At 38.1% G+C, this 16778-nt stretch overlaps 4 protein-coding genes across 4 annotated transcripts; 1 reads left to right on the top strand and 3 right to left on the bottom strand.

The window, feature by feature from the left end:
- Positions 1-990: 990 nt before the first annotated feature.
- LOC117630158 lies at positions 991-4426 on the bottom strand. The gene is made up of 3 exons (XM_034362905.1): positions 3881-4426; positions 3550-3717; positions 991-2760 (listed from the first exon to the last, which is right to left on the bottom strand). Exons 1-3 carry the CDS (start codon positions 4424-4426, stop codon positions 1084-1086), a joined length of 2391 nt encoding a protein of 796 aa, XP_034218796.1. The 3' UTR covers positions 991-1083.
- A 2406-nt stretch (positions 4427-6832) lies between these two features.
- On the bottom strand, positions 6833-11152 carry LOC117629672 (phosphatidylinositol/phosphatidylcholine transfer protein SFH5). Its single transcript, XM_034362240.1, has 7 exons — positions 10848-11152; positions 10220-10564; positions 9850-10013; positions 9432-9527; positions 8575-8831; positions 7734-7954; positions 6833-7590 (listed from the first exon to the last, which is right to left on the bottom strand). Exons 2-7 carry the CDS (start codon positions 10541-10543, stop codon positions 7216-7218), a joined length of 1437 nt encoding a protein of 478 aa, XP_034218131.1. The 5' UTR covers positions 10544-10564; positions 10848-11152; the 3' UTR covers positions 6833-7215.
- On the top strand, positions 11068-12894 carry LOC117629676 (uncharacterized protein YraH). The gene is made up of 4 exons (XM_034362242.1): positions 11068-11157; positions 11670-12081; positions 12181-12343; positions 12529-12894. The coding sequence occupies exons 2-4, from the start codon at positions 11948-11950 to the stop codon at positions 12664-12666; spliced, it is 435 nt and encodes a 144-aa protein (XP_034218133.1). The 5' UTR covers positions 11068-11157; positions 11670-11947; the 3' UTR covers positions 12667-12894.
- Positions 12895-13208: 314 nt separating this feature from the next.
- Positions 13209-16418, bottom strand: LOC117629673 (ubiquitin-conjugating enzyme E2 7). The gene is made up of 6 exons (XM_034362241.1): positions 16282-16418; positions 16041-16143; positions 15241-15338; positions 15058-15158; positions 14422-14499; positions 13209-13547 (listed from the first exon to the last, which is right to left on the bottom strand). The coding sequence occupies exons 1-6, from the start codon at positions 16325-16327 to the stop codon at positions 13470-13472; spliced, it is 504 nt and encodes a 167-aa protein (XP_034218132.1). The 5' UTR covers positions 16328-16418; the 3' UTR covers positions 13209-13469.
- Positions 16419-16778: the final 360 nt, after the last annotated feature.

Below are 16778 nucleotides of genomic sequence, written 5' to 3'. Positions count from 1 at the left end.
GATTCTCATTGCCTTTTATTTTGGATTAATTTTCATTCCAATTATTTCTCAAAATGCAGAATTTGCACATCTGGATAAAGGTAGAAAGCTGCATGAAGGAAGTAAGTTATTTGAATGGAGTTATTATATAGAAAAGTTGATATAGATCCAAATTTTCATTGAGGAGTTGGGTTTAATTCTCTGATTTGGTGACTTTGATCTAAGTCCTTTGACTTTTGTGCCACATAGGATTACATTCCTTTTTAAATATTTTCTGATGTAATATTTTTTCTTATTTATTTTTAAAATTATTTTTGTTCTAATGTTGCCCCTTATAACTTGAATCGGGTAATAGTCATTTATGTCATTATAATTAGTTGTTTACAACATTTGGCATTGAATAGAAAAGGAAAATATAGCAAACATATCCCAAAAATCACATTTTTACCTACAATCATACTCCTTCGAACTCTAAATGTTTTGACAAAGGAAAAAATGCATTTGTTTACAATGTCCTATTGCATAGGTATATATGTGTTTTTTTTCTTCATATTTTCGACAATGTGTAATTTTTATAGGTAACATAAAATTTTATTTGTCTATTTTTGTATATGACTTATAGGTAGTCTTCTAATTTATGTTCCTAATTTATAGGTAGTCTTGTAATTTATGTTCCTAACTTATAGGTAACACGATTTATCAAGGATATAATTCAAAATTTAAATTCTGAAATGCAATTACAAGGAAATAATGCATTTAATTTATATTTTTAATGTGTTTTCCTTATTTACATCAAATGGTAAAATCAACACAAAAAAAGAAGTAATAAATGTCAAAGGACCTACATCTAAAACAAAAAACGAGTGGACTAAACCCAATGACAATTAATCATTTTGAACATACATCTAAGAAGCCCGTTATTATAAATAAAAACAAAATTTCAATCTGATTGATTTGTAGTTGCCAAATTTACTAAATAATGAGCACGTTAATGTAATGGTTGCAATTTCATAGCATGGCTTGATCCAACAAAACAAACAAAACAATTTCTTTAAGTGTTCTGTCATCTCCTTCTTTCAAATAATTGTGCATGCATGGTTTTCATTATTTCTGTAAAGCATGCATCTTACAGGAGATTTCATACAAATTAATGTGGCTTGAGGGATTCTCCCATTGAGCAAGTTCCTTGATTTCCTCTTCAATCTCTTTCGTTGCTCTTATTATACTACTTATGCAGAACCCTAAAGAACTCAAACATAAAACCATTTGACTTTTGAGCTCCTCACTTTGGACATGAATCTTATCAACTACTTCTTTTGAGTGTTGGAGATAAGAACTTATAATCGTATCCATCTCTTCATCCTTCGAACCGCAAATCCGAAAAATAGTTGGGTTTCCAGATTTCCCCAACTCAAGATCATGAGCTATCTCACTCTTTTGGTCAAGAACTGTGATTGATTTTATCAAGGTGATCTCCTTGAAGCATTCTATGAAAGAGCCAACCATTTTCTTGAAAAGTTCAAGGTCACATTCTACTGTATGTACCATGTCCTTCCACGAAGCCTCAAGCATTTGTGAATTTTGTTCAAGAACTTCCACTGCATGAGCACTAAAGAGTAGGAGGTCCATCATTTTGGACAAGGACCTCAAGAGCTTTCCATAGCAAGCACTATGAAAAGGCCAAAACCAGAAATTGGGCTCTGCCTCAGCTTCTCCAATCAACTTCCCCAATTCTTCAACATGATTTTTCAGTCTCTTCTGGTTCTCTTCCAAAAGGGCTCTGCCTGATTGAAGACTCACTGAGTTAATGCACTCCTGCAATGTGTCAAGAGTCCTAGAAAGTTGAGCTTTTGCAAGAGTAGAAGCTCTTGTGGGCTGCAAGAGTAAGTCAACCATAATTGAACAAGATAATCCAACGAAGGTCTCTGTGATTCTGGCTATGGCAAATTCACTTGGAGGGCCAAAATTTGCTCTGCCCAAAATTAGTACAGCTCCAATTACTGCAGAAATCCCACCAGCCTGGCCATACATTCGGCTACGCTGGAGAAAACTGGTGAAAATAAACCAAGGAATAAGGGATAAGAGTCTTATGGACAAGAACCTTTGGAACAGAAAGCAACCCAAAACTCCATACACAGTGCCTAAGACAGTCCCCTGTGCTTTAACATTTGCAACTTTGAATGCTGCTTCTCTGGCTGATGCAAAACTGATAGCTACTGGAAGTCCAGACCAAAAACCATTTTTTTTGCTGTATACCAAACCAAAGAACACAGCTAGACCCAAGGAAAGTGAGCATTTGAAAGCTATCATAAGCCTCTTGCTCCTTACCTTGATGGACAAGTTACTCAATACCTCTTTGAAACAGAACCCATTTTGTTTACGTGAATCGATTGCTCCTTCATTTTGGTGAACCAATAATTTGCCTTGCTCTGTGGGACTTGTGGCTGATAATTTTCCATGAAAGAGCTTTATGCAAAACAGAAAGAAAATTGGGGGTAAATCCTGTTGGGTTTGTGGGATGGTTTTAAGTGTTTGGAGGAACCTAACATTTTCTGCATTTGATTCAGGAACAGTTGTTGAATCACAGGGTGCGCTTAAGTTTACTCTAAGTAGGCCATCTTTGTGCTCTCCATTTACCACCTTAATTGGGAATGAAGGAGTACTGGTCAATGCCATTTCCATCCCTTTTAAGGGTATCTCAAAGCCTTGCAATCTGTCTCCTGGATTTGCATACTTGTATCTCGAAAATTTCAAGGGAAGTTTCTCCCACTCCATACTTTCCTGCTCAGAAGAAAAACACAGATCAATGTGATTAGCACGCCTGAAATTAGAGACGGATAAATCGACAAAAAGGTATTTATGTCGAGTAATGCTATGTTCCTATACTGTTAGCCCTCATTTGTTAGGGAGGATTAGACTAGACTGGACTAGACTAGCAAAATATACATTTTCATGTACATTCAAGGCATAATATGAGTATTTGTTTAACTTTGAGGAAGAATGAGGACTATCTATAAGAGGTTGATGACTAAACTTATCCCTAGTCCTCCTTCATCCTCTAAGTTAAACAACAATATCCATATTTAGCGTTGATTACACATGAGATGCAGCCACTTTACTAGTCTAATCTAGTCCTCCCTATCGAACCAGCCCTTAATTGTAATGTTTTATGTTTTGAACCATTTTGGATTGCATGGCAATTAGAAGGCCACGTCTGTGGTAAGTTGGTTGTTGGCTAAAGTAAAACCTCAACCTTATCTTTTGTTATCTAACTAGGAAAAATATCCTACCAGTAAATGAGAGTGGGTTAGGTAGACGTGTGTGAGAGTGTATTTGTAAGGGGACAAGAGTCTCTACAAATATCCAAAATAGCCAATCGTGTAAGAGGGAGAATAACAAGTCTCCTCCAAAATGAAATGAAATGGGCAGCAGCAGCCAAGAGCAAAGAAAAAAAAAGTGATAATATAAGTCCAATCTGTATTAATAGTAACATGGTAAGAGAATGTGGTACAAATAATTTTATGTCGAATCATGATATACAGTTGTTGTGTAATTAATGTATTTGCTTACTTGGTGGCGCTTGATAGTTTGGAAAAGCTTGGTTGCCGTAGCAGCCAGGGACTTTGCTTGAGAAATTGATGCAAGGGCGGATGTGTTGTCTTCTGCACAAAAGGCCTTCACAAAGAGCTTGAGCCTCTCTGAAGCATTCTCACCAAGTAGCTTTGCGTTCTGTTTAACCTACAAAATATATTGAAACACTATTAATATTTTCTTTATTTTATATAATAAATAGTGATTATGTAGTATTATCCGCACTCGCAGTTTGTCATTCTACACTCGCCGCATTATTCGCGGATAAATGTTATAAACTTTCACATTGGTATGGACATGTTACAAGTACCTCTCGAGAAGCCAGGCGTGGGAAGGGAACCAAAAAAGCCAGAACACAGGCCAAGACTCCAATCCCTGTACTTGCTGCCACGTGGACAGGGTGCATGATGGCCTGTATCTCCCCACCCTTCATATAAGCTATTACATACACAATCACAATCTGTCCCAAGGCGATGCGTCTGCACACCAAGTGAGTAAACTCTGGCAGAGCCACCACAAATGCAGCAAGGCCCACCGCCAGAGCGGTGATGCCGCTCGAAAGCCGGGCCGGGCCTATTAGCCACAAGCTCAACATGGCCGGTCCGATAGTTTGGGCTGTGGCGTAGAGCCCCAGCCATAAGCCACAAAGTGTGTTACCTAGAGTTGCATCGGGTGCAATGAGAATCACTGTCACATAAGAGAATGCTGGGAAGGCTACTTGGTGTTGGAGAGCTTGTGGGCCATAGAGGGTGGTGAGGGCCACTATGGTGCAAGCAAGGCATGTACGGAATGCAGAGGCTAGGCATGTGAGCCAGAGAGCTTGTGCTCGGTTGGTCTGGTATGGAGAGGTTGCCATTGTTTTAGGAAAAAATGAAATAAAAATGGTTGTAAGGTGTGTTTGGTGATGGCTGTGTAGGAAATGGAGCTATATATATTGTGTAGGGTTTGAGGGTTGAGTGGAGTTTCTGTGAGGGAAAACAGTGATCGGTTTTTTAGGTCTTATGTGGGAGGCTCCAATGGGACCCACACCAACCCATGTAGTGAATGGGTACTGATGCTCTGCTAAATATTAGGTCCTTGCTAGTAAATGATGATGGTGGTGAATGAGATGATTTTGATCTCCAGTGATGGCTCTGTCACTTGACTTTTGGCACCAAGGTCCAAGGTGAAGAAAAAAACAAAACACAGTAAAAACTCCTTGCATGTCAAATTTGTTTGTGTAAATTCATCAAATTACCACTATCTTTCGTGAAGCCTTTGAATGCAACACCAACTCAAATTCCAATGAAACAGGGAATTAACTTTGCCTTTTTACAATTTGAAGAAGCAAAGCATAAATCTAACTTCTAAGCACTAAAGCAAGCAAATAGTGGGAATAAAGACTAAAAAAGAGTCAAAGTGGGAATTCCCTAGGTTTCCACTCAACATTTCTGTCTTTTGCACTAGATTTTGTCCCTCCAGGAGGGCAAGGGTCAAGTTTGGGATGCCAAAAACTGTTCTTACCAAAATATAATATATAATACAGTTTTTTAGTTCAAAAGCAAAGTTGCAGCTTCTTATGTAGCATACCTCACCTAATTTTAGCACACAGACGAAGCACTCCCTTGTTTGCTTACCTGTTTGAAGGAAGTTGCACAAAGCTGAAAGGTCATGTGTCCACTACTCGTATAATGGTTATGGGAGGAGAGTCATGGGAGCGCATTTTCGTTACAGAACAATGCTAACATCAGTTGCTCACACACATGAGAACGACTCAATGAAATATAGGAACCTATATGTATCAACATCTCACTGCATACATCAATTATTCAGAGTCATGCGCAAGTGACTTCCACACACAATAGCATAATTCTTACATTACATGCCATCCACAAGCACAAGCCACAAACGAACTTTGTGTTGGCTGACATCAGAAAAAAAGATTAGGAGAGTTTTCATGGGAAATGGTAGCAACCTTATTCTAGGCGCATGTGGTGGGATCCTATGTAAGAAAGGGAGATTTGTTTGTCCGATACTGCAGTTGGTCTATCTGGTAGTGACTCTATTCTTAATATAAATTATATATTGTCCTCTACCATTGACTTAATATGTTTTATATTAATTACTAATGCTCCCTAGTACTATGGATAGATAATTAGAATAATTATAGCCAAGAAAACCTATCATGCAAAATTAACCTATCATTTATCATGCTGCAAGAAAACCTATCAGCATAAAGTCAGGTTTAGGTTTGCTTAATAACAAAGCTCATTATAATCTGTATAAAATAGGGCAATTCTGGTTCCGAACATCAACTTGCCAATGGAAAGTTTATATAGATATGTATCAAAGCAGAGCATCCGGATCCATCTCATGTCATGTATTTTATCTGTTCAGAATCTGAAAGGTCACCACCAAAGTTTGTTTGTGAGTTAAAAAGAACCAAAGTTTTCCAAGCATGGTAATGGGGATGGGAAAAAAAAGGTGATCTTCAATTTCAAGTGTCTGGTGTGTGATCGCCTAAATATTTTAAACAAAATCATTATCTATAAGACCTTGTGACATGCTTTCAATATTACACTTGTTTTTATCTTCTGAGTTTAAGATATATACTGTTTGAAAAATAATGTTTAAGATATACACAAGGTGTAAGATCCAAATATTCATAATAATAATCAAATGGTTAAAGGATTTCTGATTTGGCTAATTTGCAAGGGTGATATTTGAATGTTCACCTAAAAACTAAAAGATCCGGATCTTGTGAAGTGGACCTAAATGAGTGATTAGTGGTGTGGAAACTTACTAACCAGTTAGTACCGAGCACTTGTGTGTCTATATGTTGCAATATGAGAGAGAGATTTGAACACTTGTGCTAATCAAAACAAGAAAAGTTCAACAAATATTGCAATTTGCAACCATCTAATTCAGTCAAAAGAGTCTGCTGATCACCCTAGTGACTTTCTCCATCATCATGAGTTGAAGTTGCCACCCTTAGAATGAATTGACAGCTTTTAACAGGGTGCTATCTGAGTACCCATAATGGTTTGACTTCTTTCAATACCCCATTTCGACTACTAGCTATTTTCAGCCATCTTCATCCAAGAACATCAATGCTAGAAGCCTACAAGTTCCCCAACCCAATCTTTTTAGGCTGCTATTTAGGATATTCCACGAATCAAATTTACAGTCATACCTCCACAATTGAAATTCACTCTTCAATGGGGAAAAGGCTAAAAAGGGGAAGGAAAAAAAACAAACAAAAAAGAAGAAAAGAAAAAGTGCAATCCTAACAATATGACAAATAAATACCGACATCAAAGTGTTGAATACAATACACTTCTTCATCTGTCTAACAGTAATATACCAACATGGAGAAGCATTGGTTAACTGCTAGACATAAAGGCATATATTCAAGTAGAGGCAAACATAGAAAGTTCATACTATATATTTAGCTTATACAAAAATTAAGCTAATTATACAGCTTCTACTACCAAACTTATCAACTAATATATGACAACAAATCCCACCCCGTGGAAAAACTTATAGCATACATGCACTGGCTACTTTGAAGAAGCGCTAAGTGCTAACAGACTATGGGGAATAAATGGGACGGCTACTTATACCAAACATATCAGCTAAAACCTCGCCCGTTCTTTTGTTCTTACCTCACTTTGGAAAAATGGGACGGCTTTCAGGGTCGATAAATCCAGCAATAAATGCTATGAAAACCCAAATCATAAGGATGCAAACTATCGCAGTTCTCAGCACCTGATCACAATTGCGGTCCATGTCAATCTCAGCCTCATAAGTTGGATGGGCTGTGACTGGATTCCCACCCTCAAGCACATTCAGTCTCTGCTCTGTCATGGCCACTTCATTTGCGTGAGGCTGCTGCATATCTGTGATGCTAATATCTGAACATATTTTGCACATGCATTTGCCACCAAGATATGATGGAAGTGTCTCAAGGTACTCAGATAGAATCTTCCGGTACATCTCGCCTTCAATTCTCAACTTCTCTCGGGTGTAAGGTTTCAAAACCTGGCAAGAGACCACAGATAAATGTTTATTCATAAATGCAAGGAAGTGCCAAGCTTTTACCTACTAAAATCATAACAACAACTTCATAAAATGTAAACCCCGTAAATCAAACATTCAGATCCCAATCAGAGTAATAGACTTACTTGAATAAAAGTTTGAGCAATAACACGAAGCACTGGAGGAAGCTGTATAACAAACAGACAGCCAAGGCGGTTGGGGAAGTGATCTTGCAAAAGGGAAGAACAAGTCCTCATAACTTGCATGGGAATTTTCAATGGAGATAGACCTTCACAATCTACCACAACTGTAATTTGAGCATTGTTGGCATCAAGCAAATGAAAGACACCGTGCTCTACTTGAGAAACTGCAGTTAAAAAAATTAATTTCTGTCAGAACATGTAATGGGTAAGATATACATGAAAATAAGCATGCATTATATACTTCAAGACCACAAAGGAGATAGACTGCTTAAGACTTCAATTGAACAGACTGCTTAAGACTTCAATTGAACCGACTGCTTAAGACTTCAATTGAACCATATCACCAGTGAAAATTTCCCTTCGTCATTAGCACCAAATAATTTTGAGGATTGCACACTTGATGAAACCAAATATAGTCAATCAAGCATGACCACAACACTTAAAAACTATATTTTAGAGCAAGCTAGTGTAAATAATGCTTCAGTATTTTAAAGAATCAAGCCTTAAAGTTAATTAACTGAATATACAGGCCATTTCTTAATGGTCCTGCTGAAAGCACTTAGATACTTATCAATTCATTCAGTTTGTTATGCTCAATAGGAGGCTCCAATTCACATTGAAGAAAGAGGGAAAAAAAATCCTCATATAAATAAGATGGGCTTCAATAAACAAAGTGCTGAATAAGAGCGATTCTGAGTGGATCTGAACAGATCCATCTCACAGCAATAGGAGTGGCTCAACGGGAGAACCAAAGAAAATTATTAGAGGGGACAAATAAACTTACTGATTGCTTGAGCAAAGCGTGGTCTATCATGAGATGGCAAGCTGGTGCAAGCTAGCCCAAGTCGTACAATGAGGCAAGGTCGGTGTTTCACATCAAATCCATGCCAGAAAACCATATTTGACCACATCTCAAGCTCCTGCACAGAAAGAATTCCATAGGTCCTCCTCCAATTGATCGTCTTCTTTATTGAAGATAGCAAGCAAGAGAAGTCTCCGTTTGCAGCAGTGTAAAACCTGCGAAGTTCCTCCTCATCAATTCTGCATAAACATTAGCATGTCATGGTCTGCTGCAACAAGAAGCAAAGAAGTTCATGCATATAGGCAAGTAGAACAAAACATTAGGTGAAACAAGGTTTAGCCTTTTTTGAGGGAAATGTAAGAAAATAACATTACGACAGAGGTGCAGATTTTTTTTTTTGGGAGCAACCCTACCAAGTGAAAATGATCATTTGCCAAGAAGTAAAGCAGAGCGGATAATGCAACTGGGAGGTATTCATAAGATAATGATGTTGGTGAACATAATTCATCTATAAGATTAAAAGAATTCCATACAAATATACGAAATGATACCCATATGTAAGTATTTTATTTTCTCTTGATGAAATTTGTTAACTAAGATCAACCTCAACCCTACCCCCACCCTTTAATTTTGAGCTTAAAGCCAAGGGAACATAAGAAGACAAACAAAATAATATTGTAGAGGCATACAAAACTGTAACAAAATTTCATAAACTTATTAAGAGAAAGAAAGGTTTCAAGTAAAATTTGTGTTTGGATATTAGCACATGTTATATACAGAGTTAGAATTTTTGGCACATTACTATCAGGAAACAAAAAATGGCACATGCATTAAATCACCTTTCTGGCAATGTAATCCCTTGTGTTTCCAGCTCTTTGTGGAGTTGTGTCAACCACATTTCAGGTTGTACATTTTGAGGAAATTCATCAGGAATCCTGTGCATGACATAAGCAGTAAAATTGGTCTTAAACCCTTGGAAGAAAAAAGAAACCCGATGAAAGCAGTAAAATTGGTCTTCCAAATCAATAACAATATGAGTAACTGCCATTGCTTTTGGAAATTTAAAATGACTATTCATTTAGCAAGCAGAACCATTATTTTCACAAATCCAATTGACCAAAGCTAGGAGATGTTATTGAAATACAAAGTAATAAGGAACACTTGACCCCCTTATTATAGCACACTCACAAAATGAATTGATGAGGTGTCAGATAATGAATCGGGTACAGAAACTGAAAAGCTAATTTCTTCTATTACCTTGTATCCAAAGTAGAAACGTTGATACACTCAGAGGATACTTCTGAGTCCACTTCTGAACATGCATCAGAATTGTTGATGCCATCAGAGGTTCTATTAAAGGGCTCAGCTTCATCAGAGAAAGCCGTTGCAATGGAGAGCACTAGTAATGGTTTCGAAACTACCTGGAAGCATGCAACTACATCAAATATCCCACATAATGATTCACGTAAAAAGAACTTGGCAATCAAAAAGTTCCATCCAAATACGCAAAAACCAAGAATATGAAGTAGTAGTGTAAATCCCATAAGACCTTTTTCTGGGTTCTTAAATTGTGGTAGAAATATGACAATAATGGGAAAAAGAAAAACATAGACTTCAAGAATTTGACCTGCATGCCATTAACCAAAGCCTTGAAGGGGGCAAATCGTTGAAACCACTTGAACGGTGGATAGCACAGAAATTGCAAAGCCTGAAAGCCACGCCATGCCCAAGGGCACTTGGCCCTTGAGAACCTCCTTACTGTCTCCAATGCGGCCATTTTGAGCAAAAACAATGCCACCTGGCTCGCAGCTCCATTCCCGATACGAAGCGAAGTTATGTGCTGCAAAGAGGCGTTGGGGCGAGAAGCAACTATATGATCATGTGACTTATTTTTTCCTCCAGTCATAGCAACATTGGCCTCTTGAGGGATTCTACGCAAAGTGTCTCCCATTGGGCTGAAAAGGAAAACCACCTGCAATTGGTGATGGAGGGTGTATTTAGCGAATGTGTAAAAAAACACCGGTGCGATAAGTAATTCTTACTCATTCCGATTCATTTCAGTAAAAAAAAATTCTTTTCTTTTCCATCTCCGCTTTCTCTCAATTTCTTACCAGCCAAACACTGATAAGTTGATAACCGGTGTGTGAATTCCTTCAAAGGCTAATCTAATCTCAATTGCGACATATTGTATAAAATTGAAAATGAAAACATTATAATTGGAGCTCGAAATGGAATAAACAGTTCTCAGTTCTTACCTCAAAATCTTAGCGATCTGGAGATTGTGCTCGATCGCGATCTTAGAAAGAGAGCTGGAATTGGATGAGCTAGGGTTGGGAGCATTTGGCGGTTCTGAGAATCGGAGGAAGCGATCAAAGGCTATTTTGTAGGTAAGTCTTTTCGAATTAATGTGTGGATTTTTGGTTGGGATATGAATATGAGTTCGATCTCCATCGCTATCGGGTAGCAGTAGCAGAGGGAGGACGAAGGAACAAACCCGAATGAATGAGAGAGAGGCAGGTGGAGCTTTTCGCACGTGACTTGCAGATATTGGTTGACACGTGTGCGGTGAGTAACTTTTAAACTCTGTGTGTGGTGGACTGTTTTGGCGGTCAAACTCAAAGCGATGGTAAGAGTTTCGTGAACCACCGAATGACGAACTACACGTCGAGTTTTCTTGATGAATTGTAGTGGGGATGCCAATTTTTCCTAGGGCTTAGGGTTTTCGATCTTAATGAATCGGGTATGAATGATATAAATTGAATTTGTGGATGGTTTTGAAAAAAATTTAAAGTATGATATTCGAGGTGGGGCGTGAATAGTATTCTCATCCCAATTTGATTCCGCCCCATTTAAACTTACATAATATTCAATCCAGGATTCTCATATCAATGTTTTGTTAAACTTTTTGTGGCTTCTCCCATCAAATTTTATGCTATATTGAAAATTACAAGAAAATGAAAGTCTATAACAAAACATTGTATTGTGTGTTGCCCTAGTATAATAGCTTATAATATTTTCTTCTTCTCATTTTATTCTTCTCATTTTACCAATTATTATTGGTAAATATTTGGGGGCAGAGTTTGGCCTAATATATCATGAGAGTTACTCGCCTTGGCCCAAAAGCAAATCCTGGTTAATAATAGACAGGACGTTACTTGACACTTGTACTAACATGCAATAACTCCACGTGTCACTTCCCCGAATCTCGACAACTCGCCACGTACCCGCATGATGAAGACCAGAGAACGAAACAGAAACTGATAGCGCCTGAATAAAAGCGCAAACGCATGGATCGCCGTTCATCAGCAAAGCCATTAATTAATTAATTGCTGAAATAATTAATTAAGAAATAAAAATGGCGACGACGGGGTCGAAGATGAACACAGTGTTTGCTTACACGGTGGTGTACGTGAAGGACGTTGCTAAATCCACAGCCTTCTACTCCAAAGCCTTCGGCTACAACATTCGTCGTATAGACGACTCTAACAGGTATTTTTAGTTTTATTTGTTTTTAAAGTTGTTGATAGAATAGAGGTTTAATTAATTAATAATTAACAATATAGTCTTTGATGATGATGATTATGGTAGATGGGGGGAGTTAGAAAGTGGGCAAACGACGATAGCGTTCACGCCGGTGCACCAGAGCGAGACGGATGATCTGACAGGTGCAGTTAAAACCCCAAGCTCTGGCCGTGAGAGGCAGCCGGTTGAGGTTTGCTTTGCCTACCCTGACGTTGATGCTGCCTACAAAGTAAGCATCATATATAATAACTTTTTTTTTTGGTTATCAATTCCAGTTTGGTACCATGTGGTTTCTCACTCGTAACTTCGTAAGGCATGTTTGCCCATGTGGTTTTCTTTTCCGTTCGATTTAATTACCAATTATTCTCAGAAGATTTGAACTCATGGCTTTCTTCAACTGATCTCTTACTGCAGAGGGCGGTAGAGAATGGGGCGGTGGCGGTGAGTGAGCCAGAAGAGAAGGAGTGGGGGCAGAAAGTGGGGTATGTACGAGATCCTGATGGGATCGTGGTCAGGTTGGGAAGCTACGTCAACCCACCAACGGCAAAGTAGGATTCACAATCTTAAGCTTTCCTTCCTGCGTCTGCTGCTGCAAATTAATAAGGACACAACAGCTAGCTAGTTCCATATATGGGTGCCCATGAATGATGAATAAATGAACTAGAAATAGTATTTTCCCAGATTTGAGTACAAATTTGAGACAGGTTAATTTACTTCCAACTTCTAGCTGCTTCGGGTAATTGTTTTCAATTCACTGTGTACAATTTTCCCAGTTATACCTGTTAAAGTCTCACAACATACAGGTTACAAAATTTACTTGTATTGGAAAACAATTATGACGATTTGAACAAATATTGAGTTCATGGACATGAGAAGTTGTGTTTTGAAGTTGATTGGTGCAATTCAGGCCAACTGAATTTTTTTGGTAAATAAAGTAAAATATGAATGTGTATGCAAAAACTTTTTGGTTTAGGCCATATCATATGCCCTTTGCCGTAAGTGCTGCAATTGCACGTGTGTGAGACTCGTGAGGCCCACGAGAAACCCACACATCAGCTGACAGGTGAGCTGGGCAGGGCAACGCACAAGAACACTTCCTCATCAAATGGGCAAATACTAATTGAATACAAAGATGTTCCACGTTTTAACAATTACTAGACAATGAGAAGAAAAACAAATACAAAACAAAAACAAAAACAAAAACAAAGAACAAAAAGAAATGAAGATATTTTTAAAAGTGAGAAAATCAATGGCATTCTACAAGGGCCAAGGCTTTGCCAATTAACACATCCTCTCTGACGACACACTTGTGCAGAGAGGAGAAAATGCTTCATTTGGTAGCACGTCATATTCATTCATAGCATTTCTTGTGACTTTCTCACACAGCGGCTCACCTTTTTCTTGAAATCGTCTCTCCGATCTCTCCACTCCTTCTGCAATATGAATAATACCAACACAATCTTAGAATAGTCAACGTGGAACCAAGTTAAATTCCATCTTAGAATACTTAGACAAGTACAACTCTCATGCGCCATTACTAATTGAGGTTTGTACTTAAAACACCAGCTACTAACACAATGTGCAAGAGAAAGAAGATGCAAGGTACAGTAGTAAACTAAATTATCAACCGACAGAACAAAAACAAAAGCACAAATAAAAAGGAAAACTAGCTTTAAAAAATTACAACTACAATCAGTCTATATATCAGTTTTGAGGGTAAGTTAAAAACAGGTTCCAATTTTCCATTTGTGAAGCAGTCAACAAATTGGAAAATAGGGCTTGATTGATCAACACCACGATCCTAAAACAGAAACATGACGAAATCTCTTGCCACAGCACACCATTGTACACATAAATAATGGTTTGGTGTAGTAGCCTAAATCTTCTCCCAACCATCCAAATGGCTAGATTCAGATGAGCAAACTACATCCACACATCATATCTCTCAAACCAAAATATCTTTCTTAACAAGATACAATCCAATTTAATTTTTACAAGATGCTTTGCACATAAACCTAATTTGTCTTATAGGAATAGAAGAATTCATTAAGATACAAATCTATCATCTGCAACTTTGCCAAAATTGACAATCTCACTGAACAGTACAATCATGTCCATTTCTAACAATATGAACAACTGACACAAAAGAAACATATTGCTTTCAATAAAATTTTGGTCATCCATGCGCGCGCCCGGGGGGGGGGGGGGGGGGGGGGGCAGGGCGGGCATAGGTTATAATAATCAGCATGAAGTAGAGGATAGTTCAGAAAGAGAAGAGTTTTGACAATAGAACAAGGGATCACTTACCGCAGCTTCAACATTTGCAGGAGATTCGTCATTCGGACTGGATAGCATTGATATTATACTCAAAACTATGCTTTCAACCTGGATACAACATTTCTGTGTTTGTTAATGCAGTACTATAGTTTTAATAAAACTAAACAATAAAAAACAAAGATAAGATGCAACATCTACTTAGTTTTTTTGTTTCACGAGCACCTTGACTTACCAAGTTGCTTCACAAACAATATCTAGCAGCAAAACCACAAATTTTGACCAGCAGGAAGGAAAATTGGAAACGTCCCTAATGACAGCACGTTATCATACATTGGAGACAAGCCCTTCAGTAATATATTATACACAAGAAGAGCCCCAAGTTAAGACATCAAATGCCTTTCATTGAACCTTAGGGTGAGCCTCAGGCACAAGACTTGATAGATTTAACAACCATGTGATGTATTGATAATGATCTGACAACTCATAAACTCAACTTATAATTTTTGGTCTCTCATCTCTCCAGCTACCTTAGTGAAGAGAAATTACTACGATTACAAAGGAGGTATGTAATATATATATATATAGTGTTTTTAGCTTTATGACTTCCTTAGGATTAGAGTTGAGTGTGATACATGTGGACACTATTTATTTTACATAATACCATACCGTATGGACAGGCGTCCAGCGCTCACTTGCAAGCTCATAACCATTTGGATCCTCACCAGGAGGATGAAGAATTGATATGCAAACACGGCCATCAGGATAGACTTCAAATAGACAACAACCAGGATCAGTCCTCTAATAACAAGTGCAACCTATCAAACATACATACTTAGGATAGAAACCAACCGTTGGGATGCCATATATCTGAAGTAAACTTAACCGTCGGAGGGCTGTTCGGATAATTATTAGGAAAGCTCATGATTGCATTGAAGAATCCCCCTTCACTGCAATTAGGTAACATGTAATGATTAATCCGAATTAGATTAAATGAATGATGAATGGGATATGGACACAACTCACAGCTTTAAATGCCACAACAAATCTCAAGTGAATGGCAATTTTCCAAATAAATGCTCTGCTTATGAGCGAAAACAGAAGATACTCCCATCCATAAAAGTAACGAAATAATACAAACAAAATACGTTGCAGAAACCAATACTGTGCCCAATTTGAAACCACATTCCTAATATAGGAAATTTGTAATAAAAAAATCCAGTCTAACTGTGCAACTAATTAAAAGTCCTCACCTTTACCTTCACATACCCTAAGAACCAAACTAAGCAATTTGTAACTGAAGACTAACTTCCAAATATGGAACTTTCACAATTTCTAACTTAAAAGAGAATCATATCACAAGCTCAGATAAATCCCATCATAGGGCAAAACCCTAAATCTGCCACCTCAACTACAACTTTAAAAGTCAAAACACAAAATTGAGAAAACTACAATCAAATTGAAAATCCCCAAAACAAAATTAAATTAAACAGAACAAGAATCACAAGAATCTCAATCACCCTTGATCCAATCCCACTCAAAGACATAAATAACCACCGAAATCGATCATCTTATGCACAACAGTTAAACCACAAAACCCAATCAAGAAAGGCACAAAATTGAAGCGGAAAAGAATCCGAAAAGGCACATACTATAGTGTATCGGGCGGTCCGATAATCGTGACGCTCCACTCAAAGATATTGTTTTCATCGACCAGACCGGCCGAGAACCCGTCTACTGGGTTCTTGCAAAGATCTGCCATAACCAAAACAGATATTCAGATTCACCAAACGAACAGGTAGAAGAATCCAATCCGATAAACCAATCAAAAATAGAATCCAAGATGAGTGCTTTACACACACAAAATTGATTGAATTGAAGTTTTTTAAATACCCTTGAGCTGTTTCTGAAGCAGAAGGCTCGCCTGGGACGCCGCCATGAAAGGGATAGATAGAGCTGGCGTGGGAGCTCTACGCGAAGGTGTAGCGAGAGGAGAGAGAAAGAGGGAGATTTATAAGGCCGACACTTCGTGTATTTATAGACAGAGAACGTTCCGAATGTGGACTCTCCCTATGGGGCTTGGAGTGTGGGGACGAGTGGGAGCTGGGATTGTCTACGGGTGTCCTGTAGGAGTCGGTGTTCTCGCGAGCTGAGTGGAACCACGTGTGACAGTGTGGTGGGACGGTCAGCATGATAACAGGTTCTAGTAGTTTCTCTGTTGAGCTGTGGATTGACCGTTGAGATCTAAGATTTTTGGCAACGTTGATGGGGGCATCAGGTGATGGAAAAAGAAAAGGGAGACTTTAGAAAAAACCAAAGGAGAGAGAAAATTTTTAAAAGAAGTCAAAATGGACAACATTACCCTTATTTATTTTTTGATTTCCTAAGGA

Source organism: Prunus dulcis, chromosome 6, assembly GCF_902201215.1.
Source record: "Prunus dulcis chromosome 6, ALMONDv2, whole genome shotgun sequence".
Taxonomy (NCBI): Eukaryota; Viridiplantae; Streptophyta; class Magnoliopsida; order Rosales; family Rosaceae; genus Prunus; species Prunus dulcis.
Note: the sequence above shows the minus strand (reverse complement) of the source record. Positions and strands in the feature narration are given on the sequence as shown.